This window comes from Anas platyrhynchos, chromosome 34 (assembly GCF_047663525.1).
Source record: "Anas platyrhynchos isolate ZD024472 breed Pekin duck chromosome 34, IASCAAS_PekinDuck_T2T, whole genome shotgun sequence".
In the NCBI taxonomy this organism is placed as follows: domain Eukaryota; kingdom Metazoa; phylum Chordata; class Aves; order Anseriformes; family Anatidae; genus Anas; species Anas platyrhynchos.
The window spans coordinates 2,205,193-2,231,566 of record NC_092622.1 but is presented as its reverse complement, the minus strand read 5'-3'; the positions used below and the strand labels follow the sequence as shown (position 1 = coordinate 2,231,566).

At 62.0% G+C, this 26,374-nt stretch overlaps 2 protein-coding genes across 2 annotated transcripts; one reads left to right on the top strand and one right to left on the bottom strand.

Annotated features, from left to right (window-relative positions):
* On the top strand, positions 1-19,510 carry COL2A1 (collagen type II alpha 1 chain). Its single transcript, XM_072031992.1, is given in 57 exon segments — positions 1-177; positions 2,777-2,989; positions 4,614-4,630; positions 4,879-4,911; positions 5,035-5,067; positions 5,196-5,249; positions 5,383-5,389; positions 5,392-5,483; positions 5,577-5,654; positions 5,945-5,989; positions 6,103-6,156; positions 6,271-6,324; positions 6,436-6,472; positions 6,475-6,488; positions 6,641-6,694; positions 6,786-6,839; positions 6,931-6,975; positions 7,107-7,160; positions 7,283-7,327; positions 7,443-7,455; positions 7,458-7,495; positions 7,621-7,719; positions 7,907-7,951; positions 8,690-8,788; positions 9,701-9,754; positions 10,181-10,288; positions 10,386-10,439; positions 10,544-10,642; positions 11,866-11,919; positions 12,010-12,108; positions 12,209-12,262; positions 12,393-12,446; positions 12,731-12,784; positions 12,877-12,930; positions 13,046-13,090; positions 13,356-13,454; positions 13,555-13,662; positions 13,761-13,814; positions 13,899-13,952; positions 14,054-14,107; positions 14,207-14,260; positions 14,349-14,456; positions 14,588-14,641; positions 14,730-14,783; positions 15,045-15,206; positions 15,306-15,413; positions 15,736-15,843; positions 16,044-16,097; positions 16,180-16,287; positions 16,816-16,869; positions 16,982-17,089; positions 17,241-17,294; positions 17,458-17,565; positions 17,648-17,936; positions 18,057-18,244; positions 18,617-18,859; positions 18,971-19,510. Coding segments are annotated over 57 exon segments (4,458 nt in total). The 5' UTR covers positions 1-95; the 3' UTR covers positions 19,118-19,510.
* A 2,043-nt stretch (positions 19,511-21,553) lies between these two features.
* Positions 21,554-26,374, bottom strand: TMEM106C (transmembrane protein 106C). The gene is made up of 8 exons (XM_027445584.3): positions 26,257-26,374; positions 24,973-25,185; positions 24,800-24,863; positions 24,126-24,285; positions 23,892-24,032; positions 23,589-23,638; positions 23,260-23,313; positions 21,554-22,854 (listed from the first exon to the last, which is right to left on the bottom strand). The coding sequence occupies exons 2-8, from the start codon at positions 25,172-25,174 to the stop codon at positions 22,695-22,697; spliced, it is 831 nt and encodes a 276-aa protein (XP_027301385.2). The 5' UTR covers positions 25,175-25,185; positions 26,257-26,374; the 3' UTR covers positions 21,554-22,694.

Below are 26,374 nucleotides of genomic sequence, written 5' to 3'. Positions count from 1 at the left end.
GGGGGGCCTCGGCGGGGCCTTATAGGGGGCGGCGGGGGCCGTGCGGGCACTGCTCGGCCCGGTGCACGGTGAGGGGCCCCCGCCGCCGCCTCGCCATGCCCGGCCGCCTCGCAGCCTTCCTCCTCCTCCTCCTCTTCCTCCTCCTCGGGCTCGCCGCCGCTCAGGACCGGGACCTCCGTGAGTAGAAAGTTGGGGGGGGGGGGGCAAAAAGTGGGGGGAAAAAAGGGGAAAAGGGGGACCCCCGCCCGCCGTCCGGGATCGTATTGGGGCGGGGGGTGAGGGAGGGATGGAGTGGGGTGAGTGGGGGGGGGTGGGGGGGAGTGGGGTGGGGGGGTGAGATTGGGTGCAGGGGGGTGAGGTGGGGTGGGGGGGACGGTTTGGGGTTGGGGGGACAGTGTGGGGTTGGAGGGGATGGTTTGGGATAGAGGGGGGCTGAGTGGGATGGGGGGGACTGAGTGGGATGGGGGGGGCAGTTTAGGACAGAAGGGGACGGTGTGGGATGGGGGGGACAGTTTGGGATCGGGGGGGCAGTATGGGATAGACGGGGACAGGGTAGGATTGGGGAGCGTGAGTGGGATGGGGGGGACGGGACAGTTTGGGGTTGGGGGGACAGTTTGGGATAGAGGGGGGACAGGATAGGATGGGGGGGGCTGAGTGGGATGGGGGGGACAAGGTAGGATGGAGGGGACAGGGTAGGATGGGGGGGGACAGAGGGGGACAGTGTGGGATGGGGGGGACAGTTTGGGATTTTGGGGACAGGGTAGGATGGGGGGGACAGTATGGGATAGAAAGGAACAGAGTGGGATGGGGGGGACCGGGATAGTATGGGATAGAGGGGGACAGGGTAGGATGGGGGGGGCTGAGTGGGATGGGGGGGACAGTATGGGATGGGGGGGGCTTTGTGGGATATGGGATGGAAGGGAAGGGGTGAGGACAGCGGGGGGGACAGCGTGGGACACGAGGGGACAGCGTGGCAGGGAGCAGGGCGGCGTGGGACACACGGGGGGGGAGTGTGAGGTGGGGGGGGGGACAGCCCAGGATAATGGGGGGGGGCAGCGTGGGGCAGATGGGGAAGGTGTGAGGACAGTGGGGGGGCAGCGGGGGACGTTAGGGGACAGTTTGGGACAGAAGGGGAAAGCGTGAGGATTTTTTTTTGGGGGGGGCAGCTGGGGACATTGCGGGACACTGGGGGACAGAAGGGGAGTTTGGGGGGGCGGGGGGGGCAGTTTGGGACAGGGGGGGACAGCACAAGGAGAGTGGGGGACAGTGTGGGGACGGGGGGGGGCATAGCCTGGGTCAGAGGGGGACGATGTGGGACAAAGGGGGGGGGCAACAACGTGGGACAAAGGGGGAAAGTGCGAGGTAGGGGTGGGGGCAGCCTGGGACAGCGGGGGGGTGGCGTAAGGACAGGAGGACGGGGGGGCGGTCTGAGAGAGTGGGGGGACAGCTTTGGGGGGGGGACAGCATCGGGACCATGAGGGGGGACAAGTGGGACCCATGGGTGCCTGGGGACACCCCTTGGGTAATGGGGGGGCAGCTTTGGGGACGGGGGGGGCAGCCTGGGGACAGCAGGGTCCCGCTGGGGACACGGGGTCCCGTTGGGGTCACAGGGACCTGTTGGGGACGTGGGGGGTCAGTGTGGGACATGGGGGACCCTGGGGCCACCAGGGCACCTCATGGGGCCACCAGGGCGCTTTCCAAGGTCCCCGAGGCCACCAGGGCGCACCCCAGGGCCAGCGGGGCACCTCCTGGGGTGCTTTTTGGGGACCCCAGAGCACCCCCGGGTCACCCTGGGGCACCTTTTAGGGGCGCTGGGGTACCTTTTGGAGACCCCGGGGTGCAGCCTGGGGACACGGGGACACCTCCTGGGGACTTTGGGGCACCTCCTGGGGTCTTTGGGGCACCTCCTGGCCGCCCTGGGTCCCTCCTGGGGTTCCTCCCGAATATCCTGGGGCACCTCCTGGGGACCTTAGGGTGCCTCTTGGGGACCTTGGGGCACCTTCTGGGGACCCTGGCTGCAGCCTGGGGACCCTCGGGTGCCTCTTGGGGACCCTGGGGCACCCCTGGGGACTCCGGGATGTCTTTTGGGGACCCTGGGTCACCCTTGGGGACTCTGGGATGTCTTTTGGGGACCCTGAGGTGCCTTTTGGGGACCTTGGCTGCAGCCTGGGGACCCTGGGGCACCTTTTGGGGACCCTGGGTCCTTCTTGGGGACCCTGGGGCACCCTTAGGAACTCCGGGATGTCTTTTGGGGACCCTGGGGGCACCTTTTGGGGACCCTGGGACACCTCTTGGGGACATCCAGGTGCCACCCAGGCTCCCTGGGAACACCGGGGGCCGTCCCACGTCCCACCGAGCGGGACGAGGGTCCGGGAGGGGACACGGGGACACGAGCACCACCGGGGTTTTTGGGATTTGGGATTTGGGATTTGGGGGGGGGGGGATTTCCCCGCTTCCTTGCACCAGGCTGGCACCCCCCTCGCTGCGCCGCCGCCTCGCTGCTTGGGGAGCCTTCATCCTCCTCCTCCTCCTCCTCCTCCTCCAAGATGCGGAGGGGGGGGACAAGGGGGCGCATGCGGTGCCCCCAAATAATTTTGGATATTTTGGATGAGGCACAATGGGGAGGGGGGGGGAGAAATCCCCGTGCCACCACGGCGCGGGGGGTGATGCCGTGCCCTCTCCCACCCCAAAACCTCCTCCCTCACCCCCCTCCCCCACCTCATACCCCCCCTCCCCCCTCCCAAAATTTCGTCCCCCCCTCCTCGGCCTGCTGCAGCGGAGGCCGGCGGCGGCTGCGTGCAGGACGGGCAGAGCTACAGTGACAAGGACGTCTGGAAGCCGGAGCCCTGCCGCATCTGCGTCTGCGACACCGGCACCGTGCTGTGCGACGACATCGTCTGCGAGGAGCTGCGGGACTGCCCCAGCCCCGAAATCCCCTTCGGAGAGTGCTGCCCCATCTGCCCCGCCGAGCCCCCCGCCGCCACCGCCCGTGGTCCCTTCCCCCCCCCCCCCCCCTTTGCTCGATCTGATAAATAAATTACCCCGGTGTGACACCGGCAGCCCCCCCCACCCCACCCCAATACCCCCCACCCCATACACACCCCCCCCCATGGGGATGTGCGGTGGGGAAAAGGCAACTGGGGTCCGGCCCCTCCCAGACCCCCCCCGGGTGGAAAAATCAGGGAAAAAATGACCCCTCCGGGGCCGTTATTAGCACCTTTGGGCATTTATTTGCCCCTTTTTGGCCTTTATTTGCCCCTTTTGGGTATTTATTTGGGTATTTTGGCCCCTTTTAGCCCTTTATTTGCCCCCTTTTGGGTATTTATTTGCCCCTTTTTGGCCTTTACTTGCCACTTTTAGCCCTTTATTTGCCATTTTTTAGCCCTTTATTTGCCCCTTTTAGCCCTTTATTTGCCACTTCTGGGCCTTCATTTGCCCCTTTTTACCCCTTTTTCTCCATTTTGCCCCTATTTGTCCATTTTCAGCCCTTATTTGCCCCTTTTGGGTCTTTTTCTTGCCCCTTTTGGACCTTTTTCCCCCGTTTTTTGTCTTTTTTGCCCCCCTTTATGCCTTTCTCTCCCCTTTTGCCTTTCCTCCCTCTTCACCATTTTTGCCCCCTTTTTCAGCCTTTTTCCCCCTTTTAGCCTCTTCTTTGCCCAATTTTACCTTTTCTTTGCCCACTTTTTGCCCCCCTTTTCCCCTCTTTTCTCCCCCTTTTCCCTCTTTTGCCCTCTTTTTTCCCGTTTTTTCCCCCTTTTCACCTGTTTGCCCCTCTTCATCCTTCTTTGGCCATTTTCATCCTACTTTGCCCCTTTTTGCCCTTTTTCCCCCTTTTTACCTCTTTTTACCTCTTTTTTCATAATATGCACTTTTTTCCTTTTTGTCCTTTTTTGGCCCTTTTTGCACCTGTTTCGCCTCTTTTTTCACCATTCCATGCCTTTTTTCCCCTTCTTCCCCTTTTTGGCCCCATTTTTGGCATCTTCCCTCTTTTTGGCCCTTTTTATCCCCTTTTTGCCCATTTTCCACCTGGGGTTTTTGCTAAGCCCCACTCCAAGCGTGTCCCGAGGGGAGGTCGCGGCCCCTGACCCTGGGGCTGGGATTTGGGATTTTTTATTTTTCCCTTGTTTAATTTGGGTTTTGGCCGCAACCTCAACCCGGGGGGGGGAACGAAACGAAACAAAAATGCCAATATTGTGGCTGCCCCCCAAATCACCGATTATTCACCCCAAACCACCACATTTCCACCCTGGGTCCTGCGGAAGGGCGATGGCCCCGTACTCCTGAGCACCCCCAAGCCCCGCTGCCCCCCCCCCAGCACCCCAAAAACCCCAAAGTTGCCTTTTTTAACCCTTTCCTGCCCCCCATAATTGGGGGGGTTGAAGGGTTGAGTGCCCCCCCACTCCCCAAACCGTGTGGCTCCGCTTCTGCGTGCTTCGCCGCCCCGCTTCGGGGGAGCCCCCCCCCCAAATTCCAGTGCCCCCCAGTTTGGCCACGCAGCCCCCCCCCAGCATCACGCCCCCCCCCCCCAGCTGCAGATGGATTCACTCACCCCCCCTCCCCCAAAAAACCCCTTCCTGCTCTAATTTCTCTTTATTTTTTTGCCTTTCCAACAGGACAACCTGGCCCCAAGGTGAGGCTGTCCCCCCCCCCCCGGTACTTCCAGCATAATCCCAATTTCCAAGGATTTTCACCCAAAATGACTTGGGGGGATGGGAGAAAGGAGGGAGGGCATCCAGTTTTGTCACCTCCTGGGGGGCTTCATCACCTCCTGGGGGGGTCCATGACAATGTGGGGAGGGGGTCAGAGATTTTTTTTTTGGGGGGGGGCTCAATGGGTTCCCCCCCCCCCCCCAATCTCACCCCCTGCTTTGCCTTGCAGGGACAGAAAGGTGAACCCGGCGATATCAAAGATGTAAGTTTCGGGGGGAAATCCCCCAAAATGAGGGGGGCTCTGTCATCGTGGGGGGGGGGATTTGGGGTCCCCACGTGCTCCCCCCTCACCCCACCCTTGTCTCTCTCTCCCCCCCCCCCGCAGGTTGTAGGACCCCGAGGGCCTCCGGGACCGCAGGTGGGAACGCGTTGGGCGCATTGCTGGAATATTTGTGGGAGGGGGGCAGGAATTTGGGGAGGGGGGGGGGCACATTTTGTGTGTGGGGGGGTGCACGGGGACAAACTGACCCCCCCCCACCTCCACAGGGCCCGGCAGGCGAGCAGGGACAGCGAGGGGACCGCGGCGAGAAAGGGGAGAAGGTGAGCGCACCCCCAAAATATGGGGGGGGGGATAAAAAATCCCCCCCCCCACCTGCACCCATGGGTGCTGCAGAGAAGCCCCGTGCACTTTTTGGGGTACCAAGGGGCTTTTTTTATGTGTCCCCCCCTCCAGGGTGCTCCTGCCCCCGCGGCAGGGATGGAGAACCTGGGACCCCCGGCAACCCTGGCCCCCCCGGCCCCCCCGGACCTCCCGGCCCCCCTGGACTCGGTGGGGTGAGTATGTGGAGGGTGGGGATTTTGGGGTGAAAAGGGCCGTTTTTGGGGCCAGCGGCGTTGCTCAGCCCCCCCCCCCCCCAAATTTTACAGAACTTCGCGGCTCAGATGGCGGGCGGCTTCGACGAGAAGGCTGGCGGCGCACAGATGGGCGTCATGCAGGGACCCATGGTAAGCCCCCCCCCCCAAAAAAAAACAGCCCCCCCACCAAAAAAAAAATACAAACCAGACCCCCCCCAATTAAATAAACAAAGGGCGTCCCCCCAAAAAACAGCGGACCCCCAAAAACGCCTCCCCCCGCACCTCTGGGGGGTCTCATCCCCGCAGACCCCACTGTGGGACCACCCTTTTTTTTTTTTTTGGGGGGGGGCACCCCCTGCTTCATCAGGCAGGGAGGGGGGCGATGGTGGTCGCCCCCCCCCCCCCCCAATAACACCGGTGCTCGTTGTCTCTCCCCACAGGGACCCATGGGACCCCGCGGCCCCCCCGGCCCCACCGGCGCTCCCGTAAGTACCCGAACCCCCCCCCCCCAAAATATCTGGGGAGGGGTGGGGGCTCTGGGTGGCTGCTCCACCGCCCCCCCCTCCTGATGCCACCCCCTCTGTCCCCCCCCCCACAGGGTCCCCAAGGATTTCAAGGCAATCCCGGCGAGCCTGGCGAACCCGGCGCTGCTGTGAGTGTCCCCCCCCCGCACCCCTTTGTGCCCCGCTTTGGGGACGTGCCAGCCCCCCCCCCACAAAAAAAAAATTCCCCCCCCCACTCACCCCCTCCTCTCTGCCTCTTTTAGGGTCCGATGGGTCCCCGGGGACCTCCGGGACCTCCTGGGAAACCCGGTGACGACGTGAGTGTCCCCCCCACACTGAGCACGGGCAGCTCGGTGCACCAGTGCCCCCCCCTTTGTGCCCCCCCCCCTTGTGCCAAACTTTTTAATTTTTTTTAATTAATCTCGCAGGGCGAGACAGGCAAACCCGGCAAATCCGGCGAGCGTGGCCCCCCGGCCCCCAGGTGAGGCAGCACCAGGATGGATCCGGGCTCAGCGCCCCCCCCCCTTTTTTTTTATGCCCCCCCTTTTATTTTTTTTATTCCCCCCCCTTTATTTTTTTTATCCCCCCCCCCCCTTTTTTTTTTTATGCCCCCAACCCTCCTCCTCCCCATAGGGTGCTCGCGGCTTCCCCGGGACCCCTGGTCTGCCCGGAGTGAAAGGACACCGGGTGAGTGCCCCCCCCCAAAAAAAATGGCACTTTGGGTGCCCCCCTTTTGTGTGACCCCCCCTCAACCTTCTTCTTGACCCCCCCCCCCCAGGGTTACCCCGGCTTGGATGGTGCCAAAGGCGAGGCAGGAGCCCCCGGAGCCAAGGTGAGCGCGACCCCCACGGCCTCGGGGTGTGCCCCCCCCCCTTTTTTTTTTTTGCCCCCCCCAGGCTCATTTTCTTTTCCCCCCCCCACAGGGCGAATCCGGCTCCCCCGGCGAGAACGGCTCCCCCGGCCCCATGGTGAGCATCGGGGCTGGGACACGGGGAAACTGAGGCACGGGGGAGGTGGGGAGGGTGGAGGGGGGGTTGTTTGTGTGCCCCCCCCCCCCCCCCCAATAAACCCAACCTGACGCCGTGTGCCCCCCCCCCAGGGTCCCCGCGGGCTGCCAGGAGAGCGAGGACGTCCCGGCCCCTCCGGTGCTGCGGTGAGTGCGAGACCCCCCCGGTAACCCCCCCACCCCCCCAGTGGGGCAGGGGGCTGCGGGGGGGGGGCGTGGGGTGCCCTGAACCCCCCCCCCCGTGACCCCCCGCTGCCGTCTCCCCCCAGGGTGCTCGTGGCAACGACGGTCTCCCCGGCCCTGCCGGCCCCCCCGTAAGTACAGGGCTTTTTGGCCCCCCCCCCACCGGACCCCAAATCCCTTTGGGGTCCCTTGGGTGCCCCCCCCCAATAGGGGCAGCCCCCCCCACACTTTTCTCCCCCCCCCCAGGGACCCGTTGGCCCGGCGGAGCCCCCGGCTTCCCCGGCGCCCCCGGCTCGAAGGTAAGGGCTGAGCGCAGGGGGGGTGCGGGGAGGGAAAGGGAGGGGGAAAACTGAGGCACGGCCGCCCCAAATCCCCCCCCCTCACCCCTGTGCCCCCCCCTGTGTCCCTGTCCCCCCCCCCGCAGGGTGAAGCAGGTCCCACCGGCGCACGAGGTCCTGAGGGTGCCCAAGGTCCCCGCGGCGAATCCGGCACCCCCGGCTCCCCCGGCCCCGCTGGCGCCCCTGTAAGTACCCCCAGGGGATTTTGGGGACACTTTTCCCCCCCCCTCCTTTGTGGCTTGACCCCCCCGTGTGCCCCCACCTGCAGCCTGGGAGCTGTGGGGCTGGGGGCACACACGGGGGGGTGGGGGGGCTCTGCTCGAGGTGGGGAAACTGAGGCACGGGGGGGGCGCTCACTGCTCCGTCCCGTAGGGCAACCCCGGCACCGACGGCATCCCCGGAGCCAAGGGCTCGGCGGTGAGTGGGGGACGGGGACGGGGACAGGGGGGGACACGTGGGGACGTTGGGGTCATCGGGATGAGGGGGACGGGGGGGTGTGGGAGGGGGCTGGGGGGTGATGGGGGGGTTGTGGGGGGTGTGGAGGTGTATGTGGGGTGCTGGGGGGCGTGGGGACACTGGGGGGCATGGGGACATTTTGGGATATGGGGACATTGGGGGGTGTGGGGACATTAGGGGGCATGGGGACACTGGGGGATGTGGGGATACTGGGAGATATGGGGACACTGGGGCGCATGGGGTGCTGGGTGGCATGGGGATACTGGGAGATACTGGGATACTGGGAGATACTGGGATACTGGGAGATATGGGGACACTGGGGAGCATGGGGACACTGGGGGGCATGGGGACACTGGGGGACATGGGGATACTGGAATACTGGAGGCATGGGGATACTGGGAGATATGGGGAAACTGGGAGATATGGGGATACTGGGGGGTGTGGGGACATTGAGGGATATGGGGACACTGCGGGGCATGGGGTGCTGGGTGGTATGGGGACACTGGGAGATATGGAGACACTGGGGGTGTGGGATGGCTGTTGTGGGATCCTGGAGGACACGGGGTGGGGGGGACACACGAGATGCTGGGGGCCGCGCTGGTGGACGCAGGGACGCAGGTTCCTGGGGACGTGGGGGCGCATGGCACCGTGCCGTGTCCCCCCCCCGCCCCCCCCATGACGGTCACCGGCTGCCCGCAGGGTGCCCCGGGCATTGCGGGCGCTCCAGGATTCCCCGGCCCCCGCGGCCCCCCCGGACCCCAAGGTGCCACCGGCCCGCTGGGACCCAAGGGACAGACGGTAAGAGCCCCCCCCTGACCCCCCCAGAGCCCCCCGAGAGGGACCTGGCTGTGGCCCCGCCCATTTCCAAAAAAGCCCCCGCCCACTTTCAGATGGCCCCGCCCACTCCGCCCCAGGCTCCTCCCCCTTTTTTGGGATATGTCCCCATTCTTGGACCCACTTTTGGGTGCTCCCTGACCCCCCCCAAACACCCTCGGGTCGCCCCCAGGGGACCCGAATGTGGTCCCCAGAGGGGGGGGACGGGGATGGGGACGGGGATGGGGTGGAAATGGGGAGGGGGTGGGAATGGGATGGGGATAGGATGGAAATGGGGTGGGAATGGGATTGGGAATGGGATTGGGGATGGAAACTGGGATGGAAATGGGGAGGGGGTGGGAATGGGATGGGGATGGGGGTGGGTACAGGGGCAAGGTAAGAGGATGAGCACGGGGGGGAGGAAAGGGATGGGGACAGGGATGACAATGGGGACAGGGTTTACAATGGGGACAGGCACAGGGATGAGGATGAGGGGTTGAGGTTGGGGTCAGGAATGAGGACTGGGGACAGGAAATGGGGACGGGGCTGGGGTGGGGGACAGGGCTCAGGACATGGGGACAGGGACGGGGACACCGATTAGGGTGGGGACAGGAATAGGGATGGAGACGGGGGTGCAGGTGGGGATGGGGTGGGGGACAGATGGGGTGGGGACAAAGGTGGAGAGGGGGTGGGGATGGGGCCAGGGACGGGGAAGGGGACAGGAAAGGGGACGGGGCCAGGGATGCAGATTGGGATGGGAATGGGGTCAGGGATGGGGGGGGGGGGACAGGGATGGAGATGGGGATGCAGATGGGGACAGGGACAGGGACGGGGACAGGACCCCCAATGGGAACAGCACCGAGCCCCCCCGTCGCCCCCCACCCTCTCTCTCCCCAGGGCGAACCCGGCATCGCGGGCTTCAAAGGCGAGCAAGGACCCAAGGGCGAGACGGTGAGATTTGGGGTTTTTTTGGGGGGGGGGGGACACACACAAAAATCCAGCCCCCACCCCGCTGGAGACCCCGCTGCGGCGAGCCACCCGGCTCGGCTAACGAGCCTCTTCCCCTAACGAGGCCCCTCGAGGGGCAGCGTTCCCCCCCCCCCTTCTCCCATAAAGGGGGGGGGGGAACAATAGGGGCTGTGTTTTGCGCCGTGCCCCCCCCTCGTCCCCGGGGGCCGGGGACATTCCCCCGTCGCTTCATTAAGCAGCCTCAATGCGCGGGGCCGGATCCCCGCCGGGGGGCCGCTGAGCCCCGGCGCCGTCGTGACACACGGGTCGGGGGTTTGGGGAATGGGGGGGTCCACGGGTTGTCCCCCCCCAACCCTTTTCCCGTCCCAAATTGCTGCTTTTTTGACCCGTTTTGCTCCTTTTCCTTAGGGCCCCGCAGGACCCCAAGGTGCCCCCGGGCCGGCTGGGGAGGAAGGCAAGAGAGGAGCCCGTGGGGAACCCGGTGCTGCCGGCCCCGTGGGCCCCCCCGGAGAAAGGGTGCGTGGCCCCCACCCCTCGGCGAGACGCTGCCCCCCCCCCACCCCCAAAAAAAAAAAACCCTCACCTTACCTTAATTCCTCTCCTTTTTCCATAGGGTGCTCCCGGCAACCGCGGCTTCCCCGGGCAAGACGGGCTGGCTGGACCCAAGGTGGGACGTCGGGGTTATGGGGTGGGGGGGGGGGGTCCTGGGGGTGTTGCCCACCCCCTGCGATCCCAAATCTCACCCTGTGCCCCCCCCCCAACCCCACACAGGGTGCTCCGGGTGAACGCGGCCCCGCTGGCCTCGCCGGTCCCAAGGGTGCCACCGGTGACCCCGGGCGTCCCGGAGAGCCCGGGCTGCCCGGAGCAAGGGTAAGAGATGGGGGGGGGCGCATCCTGAACCCCCCCTGGGGTGGGGGCGGCTATGGGGGGGGGGGGGGCATGGGCTGGGGCTGTTCCTGGTGTATGGGGGGACGCGGATGGGGCAGGGGGATGGAGGGGTTAGGGGGGTGGTGGGGGGGTTGCAAGGAGGCTTCTCGGGGGGGGTCAGGAGCTTTGGGGTTGGGTAAAGGGAATTTGGGGTTGGTTAAGGGGCATTTGGGTTGGGAAAAGGGGCATTTGGGTTAGTTAACATCCATTTGGGGTTGGTTAAGGGGCATTTGGGGTTGGTTAAGGGGTATTTGGGGTTGGTTAAGGGGTATTTGGGTTGGTTAAGGGGCATTTGGGTTGGGTAAAGGGCATTTAGGGTTGGTTAAGGGGCATTTGGGGTTGGTTAAGGGGCATTTGGGTTAGTTAACGTCCATTTGGGCTGATTAAGGGGCATTTGGGGTTGGTCACAGGGAATTTGGGATTGGTTAAGGGGCATTTGGGGCTGGTCACAGGGCATTTGGGGTTGGTTATAGGGAATTTGGGGTTGGTTAAGGGGCATTTGGGGTTGGTTAAAGTGCATTTTGGTTGGTTAAAGTGCATTTGGGCTGATGAAGGGGCGTTTGGGGTTGGTTAAGAAACATTTGGGGATAGTTCAGGACCTTTTGGGTTGGTTAAAGAGCATTTGGGGTTGCTTAAAGTGCCTTTGGGGTTGGTTCACAGGAGCACTTGGGGTTATCCAAGACGCTCTTGGGCATTAAGGTGCTCGGTAGGGTTGGTTCAGCTCCTGTTGGGATGCCCTTTGGGGTTAGCTGAGATGCTTTTGGGGTTGGTTGAGGTGCTCTTTGGGGTTGGTTGAGGTGCTCTTTGGGGTTGGTTAAGGCGCTGTTTGGGGCTGGTTAAGATGCACCTCGGGGCTAGTTAAGGTGCGTTTGGGGTTAAGGTGCTCTTTGGGGTGAGGTTGGGTGCATTTGGGATTAGTCACGGGGCTCTTTGGGGTTTGCCACGATGCGCCTTGGGGCTCCCTAAAACACTGGGGGCTTAGCCGGGAAGCATTTGGGGTCACCGAAGCTGCTCTTTGGGGGGGGTCCGCAGCCCCCTGTGCCCCCCAGGTGAGCCCCATCCCCACCCCGGCAGCTTTCCCCACTGTGTCCGGGTGGGATGGGGTGCTCGGTGTCCCCCCCGCCCAGGCACCACCCGCTGCAGCCCCCCCAATTTTGCTTCCCCAGGGTCTCACCGGCCGCCCCGGCGATGCTGGACCTCAAGGCAAAGTCGGCCCCACCGTAAGTGATGCTTCACGGGGCGGGGGTCTCCAGGTTTAGGGTGGGGGGGGGATGCCGTGACCCCACACTGACGTCCCCCCCTCCCCACAGGGCTCTCCCGGCGAGGACGGTCGCCCCGGCCCCCCCGGCCCTCAGGGTGCCCGCGGGCAGCCTGGCGTGATGGGTTTCCCCGGTCCCAAAGGCGCTAACGTAAGTTTTGGGGCATTTTCTGGTGTTTTCTGCCCCCCAAAAAAATGGGGTTGCAAAGACCAAGCCCCCCCCATCACCACCCCCCACTCCTCCCTTTTAGGGTGAGCCTGGAAAAGCTGGAGAAAAAGGGCTGCCCGGTGCCCCGGGGCTGCGGGTGAGTTGGTTTTGCTGCCCCCCCCTCCCCAAAACCTCTCCTGGGGGCTTCTTCGTCTGAAACAGCCCCCAGGTGGGGAAACTGAGGCACGGGACGGAGCTGAGCTTGTGGGGGGGGGTCTCCTCCGCAGGGTCTTCCTGGCAAGGATGGTGAGACGGGAGCTGCCGGCCCCCCCGGACCTGCCGTGAGTGTCACCAGCGTCTTATTTTGGGGACAAAACCTGCCTGAAATACGGGGCTGGGGGTCGTAGCCCCCCCCCCCCCCTCCCCAGATCTGGGCGCCCCCCCCACATGCTGGGGATCTGGGGTGGGCGAGACCCCCGGGGTTGGGGTGCAGGGATTTTGCCCCACGCCTCGCTGTGATTTTGGTTTTCCCCCAAATTTTGGGGTGGGCGAAGGGCTGTGAAGCCCCCCCCCCCGTCTGAAACCCTGGGGGGGTTTTGGGGTCATCACCGCCGTCCTTCCCTAGGGTCCCGCTGGTGAGAGAGGAGAGCAAGGAGCCCCCGGTCCCTCCGGCTTCCAGGTGAGTGGGGGCACACGGGGGGGGGGTCAGGGTGCTGGGGTGGGGGTGATGCTCGTGGACACCCCCCCTAACCCCACTTCTTCCCCCCCCAGGGGCTGCCCGGGCCACCAGGTCCCCCCGGAGAGAGCGGCAAACCCGGAGACCAGGTGAGACCCCCTCCCACCTTCCTTCCTCCCCATCGCCCCCCCGGCTGCGCATGGGGGGCTCAGCACCCCCCGACCCCCCCAGTGCTGACCCCCGGCTCTTCCCCCATCCCCGCAGGGTGTTCCCGGAGAAGCCGGTGCCCCCGGTCTCGTCGGTCCCAGAGTAAGTACCGCTCCTGGATTGGGGACGGGACCCCTCTCCCTGTCCCTTGGGGGGGGGTCTGGGGGGGGGAACGGGCAGAATCCGTCCTCCCCCACCCAATGCTCCTCCAGTCCCGGTGGCTCAGCCTCACCGCAGCGCATCCCCAGTCCTCCCAGTACACCCCAGTCCCCCCCCAGGATGGATGCTCTGCCCTCTGACGTCCTTACCGAGGACCCCATGACCCCCACCGTGGCCTTTTTTTAACCCTGTCCCCCCCCCATGCCAGGGCGAACGCGGCTTCCCCGGTGAGCGCGGCTCCCCCGGCGCACAAGGGCTGCAGGGTCCCCGCGGGCTCCCCGGCACGCCAGGCACCGACGGACCCAAGGTGAGTGAGGAGGGGACCCGCTGGGAGGGGGCTCGGTGTCCCCCCCACGGATCCGTGCCGCCGTGAGCACCCCGATGACCCCAATTCTGCTCCGCTCTAGGGTGCAACCGGCCCGGCCGGCCCCAACGGCGCCCAGGGACCCCCAGGACTTCAGGGAATGCCCGGAGAGAGAGGAGCAGCTGGCATCGCCGGCCCCAAGGGTGACCGGGTAGGTGACACGTCCCGGGGGTGACCCCGGGGGTGTCCCCGGGGGTGTCCCCAAAGGTGTTGGGGCTCGGCTCACGGCACCTCCGTCTCGCCCCGCAGGGAGACGTCGGTGAGAAGGGTCCCGAGGGAGCTCCAGGGAAGGACGGCGCACGCGTAAGTGGGACGGGGACACGGTGAGAGCGGCCACCCGAGGGTGCTGGTGGGGGGGCCACGTCCTCATTTTTCTCTCTCCTGTAGGGTCTGACCGGTCCCATCGGCCCCCCCGGCCCCGCTGGCCCCAACGGCGAGAAGGTGAGAGCCCGGCCAGCCCCACGGCTGCACCGAGCCGCCCCCACGGTGCTCCCCGGGGAGATGCCACCAACGCCCCCACCTCTCCATCCTCTCTTTTCCAGGGTGAATCCGGCCCCCCCGGTCCATCTGGCGCTGCCGGTGCCCGCGGTGCCCCCGTAAGTGCAACACCCACAGCCCCCAGGGGTGCTGGCGGTGACCCCGCTGGCCGCGCTCCCCCCGTCCCCACCCTTAACCCCGGAATCTGTCCCAAATAGGGCGAGCGTGGCGAGCCCGGTGCCCCCGGCCCTGCTGGATTTGCCGGCCCCCCGGTGAGTATTTAGCCCTGTCCCCCCCCCCGGCACGCATCCAGCATCCTCTCCCCGCTCACGGTGGCCACTTTCCACCCCCCCGGTGCAGGGTGCCGACGGACAACCCGGTGCCAAAGGCGAGCAAGGAGAGCCCGGGCAGAAGGGTGACGCCGGCGCTCCCGGTCCCCAAGGTCCCTCGGGCGCACCCGGCCCCCAGGTGGGTACAACACCACGAAATTTGGGGCAGACCCCGTGCCACGAAATTTGGGGCATGGCCTCGACACGGCCCCGCTGCAGGCATCACAGCCCCCCAGGAGCGTTTCCAACTCTCTTTTCTCTCCTTCCCAGGGTCCCACTGGTGTAACTGGTCCCAAAGGAGCCCGCGGTGCTCAGGGTCCCCCCGTGAGTATCGGGGGGGTGGGCAGGGGGCTGGGGAATGGGCAGCCCCGGGATGTCACATCTCAGCCACCTTTCTCCTCTCCTTCCCCAGGGAGCCACCGGATTCCCCGGAGCCGCCGGCCGCGTGGGACCACCCGGCCCTAATGTGAGTGGGGGGGTGTCTGGGGTCGCCCCCACCCAGGGTTTGGGTGCCTCCTGCCCCCTGCCAGGCGGAGGGGACGGCGCATCCCTGTGGGGGCTCTGGGACTCCAGGCTGCTCGTGGCCATTCCTCAGCCCCTAAAAAGGGATTTTTCTCAGGGTTTTGAGGCTCGGGAGCAGAGCCAGACCCCGAGCAGCACCGGGATGTGGCGATGAAGGTGGAGAAGCCTCCTCTGTTTGCACCAACCTTGTTTTCCTCCCCCGCAGGGTAACCCAGGCCCCCCCGGCCCCCCTGGCTCTGCTGGCAAAGACGGTCCCAAGGGTGCTCGTGGTGACGCCGGTCCCCCGGGCCGTGCCGGAGACCCCGGGCTCCAAGGCCCTGCTGGCCCCCCTGGCGAAAAAGGCGAACCTGGAGAGGACGGCCCTGCGGTGAGCTTTTTGGAGGGGGGGGGACGCCTCTCTCCGTGCTCCCCCGGCTGCGTGGTGCCATCCCACCGGGTCTGAGCCCCCCCCTCTGCCTCCCCACAGGGTCCCGACGGTCCCCCTGGTCCCCAAGGCTTGGCAGGACAGCGCGGCATCGTCGGTCTGCCCGGACAGCGCGGTGAGAGAGGCTTCCCCGGGCTGCCAGGGCCATCGGTGAGTCAAATTTGGGGGCTGTGAATCCTCACTGGGGGGTGAAACGCGGGGGCTGCAGCACCCCGGGCACGTCTCAGGGCCTCCAGCCCCCTCGGTGCTGCCCGAGCACCCTGGGGTCTCCGTGTCTGGGTGCTGGGTGGGGTTGTGCAGGGCCGGCTTCTCCCCACCAGGAGCCGCTGGTGCAAGCCCTGAAGAAGGGACGGGGAAATACCGGGGCTGGGTGGATGCAACAGGGTCTGAGAGCCTCAAAATAAATCTGTTCGGGGGGTGAAGGCTGCCCTGGGGTCTCTCCCGTTCACGCGCTTTTTTTCCCCTCGTTTAGGGCGAACCCGGAAAGCAAGGAGCACCCGGCTCCGCGGGCGACCGAGGCCCCCCCGGCCCCGTGGGTCCCCCCGGTCTCACAGGTCCTGCTGGCGAGCCTGGGCGCGAGGTAGGCGAACCCCTCCTTGGGGAAAAAAAATGGGGAAGTGGATCGGTGCCTCCAGCCACGGCTGCACCGGGCATCGCTGAGCACCCCAGGCATAACTCAGCTCCTGGAGCTCTCGGGCACCTTTCCACCAGCATTTTTTTGCCTTGAAAGGTGACTTGGTGCTCATCCCAGGGTGCTAATTTCTCCTCTTCTCCTCCCAGGGCAACCCCGGTGCTGACGGCCCCCCAGGCAGAGACGGCGCAGCTGGCGTGAAGGTGAGTTTGCTGTGGGCTACCCCGGTGCCCCAAAAAGCCCCAAGTTTGGCACGGATCTGAGCACCCCTCTGTCTGCACGCAGGGCGATCGTGGCGAGACCGGCCCCGTGGGTGCCCCCGGCGCTCCCGGTGCCCCCGGCGCTCCCGGCCCCGTTGGTCCCACCGGCAAACAAGGAGACAGAGGCGAGACGGTGAGTGCCAGGGCTCCTTGGGTTTAGGGTCTCAGTATGGGAGCTGGTAGCCACCCCATGCACAGATTAAGCAAGCAAATGACAGCAGCTCCCCGGGAGCAATTAGCTGCTCGGAGTAATTGGGAGAGCCAGGCGGTGCCGTTAGCGGCTGCTGCTAATTCAGCGGTGCCTCGGGAGCTGTTTGCATCTTCCTGAGCATCTTCCCGAGGAGCGATCAGTGCCCAGAGCCCCCTCAGAGCAAGCGGGGGGAGCTGTGAGCAGGCAAAATCTGCGGGGGCATCTGCAGGGCTCCTTCCATGCTCCGGCTGAGCGTATTTAAAGCTGTCATTAAGCCCCATTCAGACTTTTTTTTTCACTGTCACAGATGCCAGCAGGGCTGGGAACAGGAGCGTGGTGCCTGGGGCTGGTTCCGACACCCCCCAAACCCCCAAAATCCCAGCCCCGAGGCTGTGGGTGTTTCGGGGTGCTGGCACCTCTTGGCACGACCCCCGTCCCGGCTCCTTTTGACTCCCCCTTTTCTCCCCGCAGGGTGCACAAGGGCCCATGGGTCCCTCCGGTCCTGCTGGCGCTCGAGGCATGCCGGTGAGTGGTGCTGCGCCCGCTGGCACATCCCGTGTGTGAAACATGGGGTCCTGGGTGCTTTGGGCAGGGGTCTGCCACCCCGAGCCTGACGCGGCCCCTTCCCCGCTCCCAGGGTCCCCAAGGGCCTCGTGGTGACAAAGGTGAGACTGGAGAGGCTGGAGAGAGAGGGCTGAAGGGCCACCGCGGCTTCACCGGACTGCAGGGTCTTCCCGGCCCCCCCGTAAGTTGGTTTTGGGGTCTCAGCGCTGAGCCCAGCCGCAGGATGCGGCTCCTTTGGGGGTCTCTGCGGCCACCGAGGGACCCCCGAGCCCACCCGGAGGCTTTGCTGGGGCTGAGCCTGCTGCAGCCGCCCCCCCTCGCTTCTTCCACAGGGTCCTTCTGGAGACCAAGGCGCTGCTGGTCCTGCTGGTCCCTCTGGCCCCAGAGTAAGTCCTGACGGTGCCATTTGGGGTGGCGAGAGCCCAAGGAGCTCCTGACACCCCCCCCGGGCACCTCCAGCCTCAAACCCCCACCAAGAGCTCACAGCTCCACACCCTTCCCTTTACTCCTGCACCGACCTGACCCCCCGAATTCGGGGCTCTCTCCTAGGGTCCCCCCGGCCCCGTCGGCCCCTCCGGCAAAGACGGCTCCAACGGCATGCCCGGCCCCATCGGCCCCCCCGGCCCCCGCGGACGGAGCGGCGAACCCGGCCCTGCGGTGAGATTTGGCATCAGGAGGCCGGGCGTGGGGTCCGGCTGGCGGAGCAGCCCCTCACGATGGTTTCTTGTTCCTCCCATAGGGTCCTCCTGGAAATCCCGGCCCCCCCGGTCCCCCCGGCCCTCCCGGCACCGGTATCGACATGTCAGCTTTCGCCGGTTTGGGTCAGACGGAGAAAGGCCCCGACCCCATCCGCTACATGCGGGCGGACGAGGCCGCCGGCGGGCTGCGGCAGCACGACGTGGAGGTGGACGCCACCCTCAAATCCCTCAACAACCAAATCGAGAGCATCCGCAGCCCCGAGGGCTCCAAAAAGAACCCGGCCAGGACCTGCCGCGACATCAAGCTCTGCCACCCTGACTGGAAGAGCGGTACGAGGCACCGCGGCCTACCCCCTCTCCCTGCTTTCCTCCCCAAAAGCAGCCTTGGGGTTCCTCGCCCCGACCCCCCCGAGCCCCCTTAGCGAGCCATTTGTGCCCCCCCTGCTGCAGGAGACTACTGGATCGACCCCAACCAGGGCTGCACCCTGGATGCCATCAAGGTTTTCTGCAACATGGAGACGGGCGAGACCTGCGTCTACCCGACCCCCAGCAGCATCCCCAGGAAGAACTGGTGGAGCAGCAAGGCCAAAGACAAGAAGCACGTCTGGTTCGCAGAGACCATCAACGGCGGCTTCCACGTAAGCGGGGGGCCTGCCTGGGGGGGGGGGGGGGGTGAATTCCACGCGGGACGCCCTCCTTGGGGTGGTCTCGGTGGATGTGGTGGGTTAGGGCTGTTGGAGGAAGGAGCAGCTGGGTTAGGATGAATGTGTGGAATTGGGTCAATTTGGCTCCACAAGTCAAAGTTTTGTTGTGTTTTTCTTTTTTTTTTGTTTTTTTGTTTTTGTTTTTTTTGTGTTTTTTTTTGGTTTTTTTTTGTTTGTTTTGTTTTGGCAAAGATTTTGCAGCCATCTGGGAGCACAAACCTCGGCGGTCCCTTCCCAGGGGTGGCTGGAAATAACCCGCCGTGATGATCCCCGTGGGTTTTAACCTCTTTTTCCTCTCCCTTGCAGTTCAGCTACGGCGATGAGAGCCTTTCCCCCACCACCGCCAGCATCCAGCTGACCTTCCTCCGCCTGCTGTCCACCGAGGGCTCCCAAAACGTCACCTACCACTGCAAGAACAGCATCGCCTACATGGACGAGGAGACGGGCAACCTGAAGAAAGCCCTCCTCATCCAGGGCTCCAACGACGTGGAGATCAGGGCCGAGGGCAACAGCAGGTTCACCTACAGCGTCCTGGAGGACGGCTGCACGGTAAGGCGGTGGGGATGGAGCTGGGGGGGCGGGGGGCTGCGGTCGGACCCCCGGTGGTTCGGATGGCCCCGGAGCAGCTGATGGCATCCCTGCTTCTCGTTCTGTCCCCAGAAACACACTGGCAAATGGGGCAAGACAGTCATCGAGTACCGGTCGCAGAAGACCTCGCGCCTGCCCATTGTAGATATTGCACCTATGGACATTGGTGGCGCCGAGCAGGAGTTTGGCGTGGATATCGGCCCCGTCTGCTTCTTGTAAAAAAGGATTGTTTTATTTGTGTGTTTGTTCGTTGGTTGTTTTGGTTTGTTGTTTTTTTGTTTTTTTTTAAAAAAAAAAGAAATCCAGCCCAATACAGTAAAAGAAAACCAATCCCACCCCAAGGACCCGTCCTTCCCAATCACTCCAACGACTTCTGCACTGAATGGCTGGCACGACCCTCGGTCCTCGCGCTTGGGACCACCGCCTCCCTCCAGCGCCGTCACGGGGCAGACTGCGACATAAAACCACGGGCTTATTTATTTATTGCCTTCCTGGAAGGCCTATTTTTTAGGTCGGGTGGAGGTGGGAATCTAACTGGCATGTACGACGGCCCCTCCCCGCCAAAGGGATCTGGCAAATGCAGGTATCACGAATTCCCCCCCCCCCCCCCCAGAGCCCCTTCCCTCCCCCCCTGTGTATCACCAGCAGGAGTGCTAATGTATAATACAACACAAATGGTGCTATTCTTGTAAAACAAGTCTGTATTTTTTAACATCAAGTTGATATAAAAAAAAAAAAAAACTTTTGGTGGAAAGTCAAGTGGCTGTGCGCGGTGTTTTTTCCTCTCGCCCACGGTGTTGGCTGCGGTCTAACCCCTGCCCTTCCCCTCTTTTGGGGCCATTCAGGGTTTAGGGTCAAATCTCAAACTCTCTGGGTTGAGAATACCTCGTATAAAGGGGGAAAAAAATAAAATAATAACACAAAACCTTCAAAAAAGGAAGGGAAAAATGCTCTAAGTGATAAATCTCGAAAGCACCAGGCACGAACACAGCAGCCAGATTTATGGGGTTTGCTCATCCCCCTGCACCCCAAAACAGCACCAGGGTGAATCGAGGGAAGGGATCTCCCTTCCAGGGCTGGGTTAGGGACACCAGTTAGAGGAAACCAGTAAAACCAGTGGGGAAGGGGAGGCTGAGGCCACCTCCTGTGCAGGTCAGCACAGCTGGAGCCAGGGGGTGAGCAGGGAGAGGTTCGTGGGTGGATGGAGTCCTGGGAGATGAGTAATTCCATCATTCCCATCACAAACCAGGTGCAGGGATTAATTCCTCAGCCCCCTGATGCTCCTTCCCCTCATCCCCAAGGAATTTGTCCCCTTTTGGACATGCAGAAACACAATTTAAGGAGAGATTTTTGCAACGCTGATGGTGCTGAAGGGCACGCACCCCGACTTGTAAAAACAGCTCTGCCTTTAAGGCTTCCTAAAAAGCTACACATGTAAGTGCTGCTCTTAAGCAGCTTGCTAATTAGAGGAAAAGCCCCACTAGTTGATTTTTATTTATTTTTTTAAACTATCTTAAAGAAAATTAGCCCACTGACCCCCCCAAGAGCTGCAAACTTGAGCTTTACGAGCAGGACGCACCGGGCAGCTGCTGGCTCGGGGGCTGCAGGTTTCACGATGGTGCTTTTGTTAAAACCCCAGCTTTTCTCCTCAGTCACTAGCATGGGTACCACAGGCTCATTAAGAGAAATTATGACTTTAAAGGATGAAAAAAAAAAAACTTTAAAAATGCTGCTTCGGGGCCCTCACCTCACTTTTAAACGCTCACAGCTGGCACCACGGCAGCAGCCCCTCCTGCTAAAGCACCTCAGGCAGCTTCCCAGGGCTGGGATTTTTAGAAAAAAAACAAAAAAAAAACATTGGCAGAAGAAATTCATTAAAAAGGATTGGAGGATTAAGAAGGATTTTCACAATAAATGTCCTTTAAAAGGCCAAGTGCTTTGCCACATGACCCGGAGGGCACCCCCAATTATCAGCGCTCTGGCTCCCGCTCACACCGGCGCTGTTCCTGCTCAGCCAAGCAGCAGGGGTTAGGTTCCTGCAGGCACCCAGCGAGCCCCCCAAAAAACCTCCCAGCTAAAAGCAGCTCTGCTTTTAAGGGCTGGAGCAGGAGAGCAGCGGTTATTTGCAGCACAAAGTGGGGAGCAAAGGGCTCTGCCACCCACAAGGACACCAAATCAACCCAGACCAGGCGCTGCAAGGCTGCCGAGGGGCAGGAAGCAAATGGGATAAAGGGCAGAGCGGGCCACTTCCTCATCTTCCTCAAAGAAAACGCAGCTCATCATAATTACGAGAAGGGAACAGGGGTTTTACCCGAGTCGTGTGAGAGGCTTGTGACTGGGGAAGGGGCAGTGTGACAGTCACAGTGCAGGGCTGCAAATCCTGCCCCTGCTGTCCTTTTGGGAACAGAGTCACCCAGAGGGCTCCACGACTTCACCTCTTGAGTTTCTTGGCCCTTGTTGCCCAAAATCATCAGCGAGAGACGAGGTGCACGATGACACGATGCCAGTCACTGCACAGAGCGCTCTGTAGGACAAAGTTGGACTGCCACAGGTCACAGCATTTCCTCATGTCCAGTGAGGTGACCCCACACAGCATCCTCCATCCCCGCTTTAGTAACTCAATTCTAGAAAGTCTGGAGGCCAAAACACCACCTCTTAGAAAACAACGGGGTATTTTTATTTCACACTCGCACGAAACAAAGCGTCCTTCATTGAGAAACACCAGACCCCTTCCCCTACAGCTTCTGCCCGCGCCGTGCTTCCACGCGCTCGCTTCCGACAGAGGGCTGGAGAAAGGCGTAGGTGCGTGCAGAGAGGAAACGCGGGAGGCTGCAGCGATCGGGTTCCAGAAGAACTACAAAGGGCAGAGGCAGAATGAAACCCTCCAAGCTGCAAACGGGGGGGAGAAGCTTGGAGAAGAACCGCAGCAGGCTGAGCTTTCACAGCGGATTTATTTGCTTTACCGTCCTTCGGGACTGCCTGGCTCCTGCGAGGTGAGCCTTTGAAACAAGAAACCCCCCCCCCCCCAAACCTTCCACCAAATCAGTTTAAATCTGCAGCAGGCAGGAGTACAAAGCAGCACTGAGCTGTGCGTTCCCCAGCTTCAAACACCAGAGACCCCCCAGCTGCCCAACGCCCCCTGCACACCGAGCAGCAGCCTTTAGCGGGGCCGCAGCGTTTGGGTCTCAGCTGCCAAAAAGCAAAAATCTGTGCAAGGGGGAACTCGCGTGCCCTGCTGGCTCCAGTTCCTTTTCCTCCTCCTAGTGCAAATTACACAGGTGAAAGCCTGAACGCCTTGCCTGTGCGTGCCTGGCAAAGCTTCGTCCCTTTTTTAAATCAAGTTCTGCTCTGAAACATGCCAGTGACACACGGCCACTGAGCAAAACTGGAATAAATTAATTGCAAAGAACTCGTTAGTTCATTCTGGAAGGACCAGGTACAGTGCTAAGCTTCAGAACAGCTGCAAAACTCAACTCTAGATCTTTGGACCACAAAGCACAGAGCTCGAGAATCCAGTTTCCCTACCCAAAACCCAGTTCTTTGGAACCGAAGAGGAAGGCAGGCCCAGCAGGCCCCTTACTCTGGAAGGGACCCGCTTGCCTGCACACGAACAACACCCAAAGTGGATTTGAGGGACAGGCCAGCAGCGCAGCCCAGCTGCATGCCAGGGAGTGCAAGAGGGACCCCAGAGCTTTCAGGTATCCCCCAGAGTCAGTCACGATCCCTTCTGCTTCCATTTGAAAGTGCCCAGTCCTTTCTACAGCTACGGATTTCACAGGGAGCAGCGGCAGCGAGCTCAGGGCTTGCTCCAGGCTTTGGCTGCGCCTTGTGTGGAGGGGGCTGGCAGAGGCAGCGGATCGGGGGCAGCCGTGGAGTTGGTGCTGCAGTCGACGTAGTGGTAGGTTTCCAAAGCGCTCTGCGTCACGTGCCCGATGTAGGAGAGCTTCACTGATGTCCTGAGAGAGGGGAGAGCGGCTTAGAGGGGACAGGACCAGGGGCAGAGACCCCTCTGTTAAATTAAAGCCACCAGCAGCCTGCATTCGTCACAAAACTCTCCTCTTCCCACCCTCAAAAGCTGTGGATCCTCTCAGATTTCCAGTGAGTGCACCCAGGGCTGCTCACTGCAGGGAGCTGGTGAGTCCAGCCCCACAACACCCATCACGTGGGAGCTCAGTTTAGGGCAATCTGGTGCCTTTTCCCCCCTGCCTTACATTTTACCCAACTGTGTCAACTGGTCTGCATGAAAGCTGACACAGGGAACCAGGCTGGGGTGCCTGCCAGGCGGGATTTTCCTCGTGCACCCTGATCTGCTGTGGCAGCAGTTCCTTTTTGAGTCAGGAGCAGCGCAGAAAGCAGCCTACCTCATGAAGATGACGATGTTATGCACCTTCACCTTGGGAAACGTGCAAAAGAAACTGGAAGAGACCAAAACAAAGAAGTAGGTCAGCACAGCCCAAGCAGCCTGCTTCTCGGTACCTTCCCATGTTGTTTTCCCCTCGGTGCTAACTCAATTCAAGACAGCATCCAAAACCCCATCACAACATCCTCACAGAGCGGCCTTTCGAGTAATTTCTAGCAAAGTTACTTTTCAGAAAGTTAGCAGAAAGCTGGTAGTTTCCTGAGCAAATGCTAAATAAAGGATCTGAAACCTTCCCACTCCCCAGCCAGACACAGAACAGTAAATGCTTACTACACGTAAGAGAAAGGTCCGCCCATCTCCGCCTTCACCGTGAAATTCACCTGCAAAGGAAAAACACGTCCACATGCAGCCTGAGTGCTCACTTCAATCCATCCCTTTTGGGCTCTTTTCTACCTTATTACATTTCAGGTGGTGCACACAGAGCCCAGCCTACTGTAGCCATGAGTATTTGCTAAGCAAATGTCTGTCTTTAGGTACAGACAGACAATATTCAAGGTAATTTGTAATACTGCACAGGTTTCACATGATTTAGTGATGCTTTTACTTATTATGAATGTAAACAAGGACAAATACCAGTTTGTCACTCAGGGGCTGGATGCTGGAGACGTTGGTGATCTGCTGGCTTCCCACCACCGTGTTCATGTACTGCACCTGGCTGGTCAGGCTGGTCACTGCCACCGAGTAGAAGTTGGAGTTCCTGATCCTCAAGGTGGCCTTGAAAGAAAGGGAACAGAGGTAGCAGCGACCTCCTGGGCAGCTCAGCACGGGGTTTGTTCCCTCGGGAAGAGAGGGGCAGAGAAACTTTACCGTGATGGCAAGGACGACGACTGAGTTCTTCTTGTCAAACCAGACTTGAACCACTTTGATGCCACCGTCATCCACCAGGACGGAGTGGGGGAAGAGGAAGAAAACCACCAGTCCTGATATCAGGAGGCAGAGCAGCACCGACAGCAGGACGTAGAGCTTCCTGGAAGAGGCAGAGAAGGGCTCAAAAACAACACTTGTGACCGTGGGACCCCACGTAGCTGAAACCCAGCAGAAAACCACCCATTTGTCCTTCCCTGAAAGAGGCCCAAAGTGCTGCTCCAACATTTTCGATATCCGAATTTGCTCAAACCCATCACCCTTTAGCTACTCATTACCAAAAAGTAAACTGCCTCCAGAATCACTCTTGCCCCCGTGGTGCTTTCAGTGCGTGTTTTTGCTGCTGCTAAGGCAGTTTCTTTCTAAAACCCTCAGTAAAGAGCACGGGGACAGAGGCTGTGAGTGGGACGATTGTTTCCATCCTCACCCCTACGGTGGGATTTAACAGGAAATATTTCGAGTTAAAAGTCGCATTTGTTAGCATATTTTGGTGAAAACAAGCCAGTAGGTGAAGGAAAGGCTGGAGACTGTGTAGAGCGTTGAGCTCTGCTACTACCTGACAAAAAAAGCCCTGTCTGCTCCTCACAGAGGAGTAGTTACTCTTACTCCACACTTACGTTCTCTGCGGGCGGAGCCGCTGGTCGCTGTAGGGGATGAGAGCCACCAGCTCGTTGACCTGCTCTGGAAAGCAAAAAAAAAGAGCACGAAAACCGAGTTGGAGATGGAAAAATCAAACAAGGAGCGTTTCTGCCCCCTGCTTTTTGGTTTTACGCACGAGGGGAGCGCTCACCCGTGGGAATGCAGCCAGTGCCCTGGCAGGTGGGGCAGGTGATGCTGTCCTGCCCCGTGAATTCCACGTAGGGGAACTTGGCGATGTCCTCCTTGCGGTCCCTGCTGTCGAGCAAATCGTCATCATCGTCATCGTCACCGCCAGCCTTCCTCTGCTGCCGGGGGGCAGCGCTGCCAGCCGGGGGGGAGAGCGCAGCCCCCATCGCTGCCGAGCCTGTGATGGGGACACGGGACATTAAGGACGATTTCTGGCAGGCCAGGAGACCCGGCCCCAAAATACGTGCACAGGGGGAAGCGCCCAGCCCCCAGAGAGCCCCCCCAGCTGGGACCCCTCCCTGAACCCCTTAGGGAAGCCCCCAGCACACAGAGACACCCCCCCCTCAAGTCAGAATCCCCCCCCAGGAGTCCAGCCCCCACCCCAGGGACCTTCAGCCTCAGGGGGAGCTCCCCCAGCACCCTGCCAGCAGAGGCACCCCACCAGGAGCACCTCAAAGGCTCAGCTCCCCCAAACCCCCCTCCCAAAAAAGAGAGGTCCCCTCCCTCAAAAGGGAGACCCCCTCCTCAAAAAGAGAGGCCTCCTCATCCTCAACCCCCAAAAAGAGACCCCTCAACCCTAAGCCCCAAAAAGAAGCCCCCTTACATCCCCCCAAAGAGACCCCCCTGCCCCCCACCCCTAAAGAGAGACGCCTTATACCCCCCCCAAAAAAAGACCCCCTCATCCACCCAAAAAGACCTCCTCTTGCTCCCCAAAGGAGCCCCTCTCACATACACCCCCAAAAAGAGCCCCCTCCTCCCCAAAAAGAGACCCCTCTCAACCCTAAGCCCCAAAAAAGAGACCCCCTTGCCCCCCAACCCTAAAAAGAGACCCCCTCAAACAACATCCCCAAAAAAGAGACCCCCTCATATACACCCCCAAAAAGGGCCCCCCTCCTCCCCAAAGAGACCCCCCTCAACCCTAAGCCCCAAAAAAGAGCCCCCCTTGCCCCCAACCCTAAAGAGCCCCCCTCACCCCCTCCCTAAAAAAGAGCCCCCATATCTCCAAAAAGACCTCCTCTTGCCCCCCAAAAGACCCCCCCTCACATACACCCCCAAAAAGAGCCCCCCTCAACCCTAAGCCCCAAAAAATAGCCCCCCTCACCCCCCCCCAAAAAACAAGAGTCCCCCTCATAGCCCCTAAAAAGATGCCCCCTCAACCCCCAACCCCAAAAAGAGGCCCCCACACCCCCCTTTTCCCCCAGAAGCCCCCCCAGGCCCACAGGGGGGTCCCCTCCCGACCCCCCCTCACCGCCGCCACCTCCCGCAGGCCGCGCAGCCGCCGTTGCTATGACGACGACGCGGGCGGAAGAAGGGGGCGGGGCCTAAACCTGGTCCCGCCCCCCTCCGCTGACGGCGCATGCGCACTG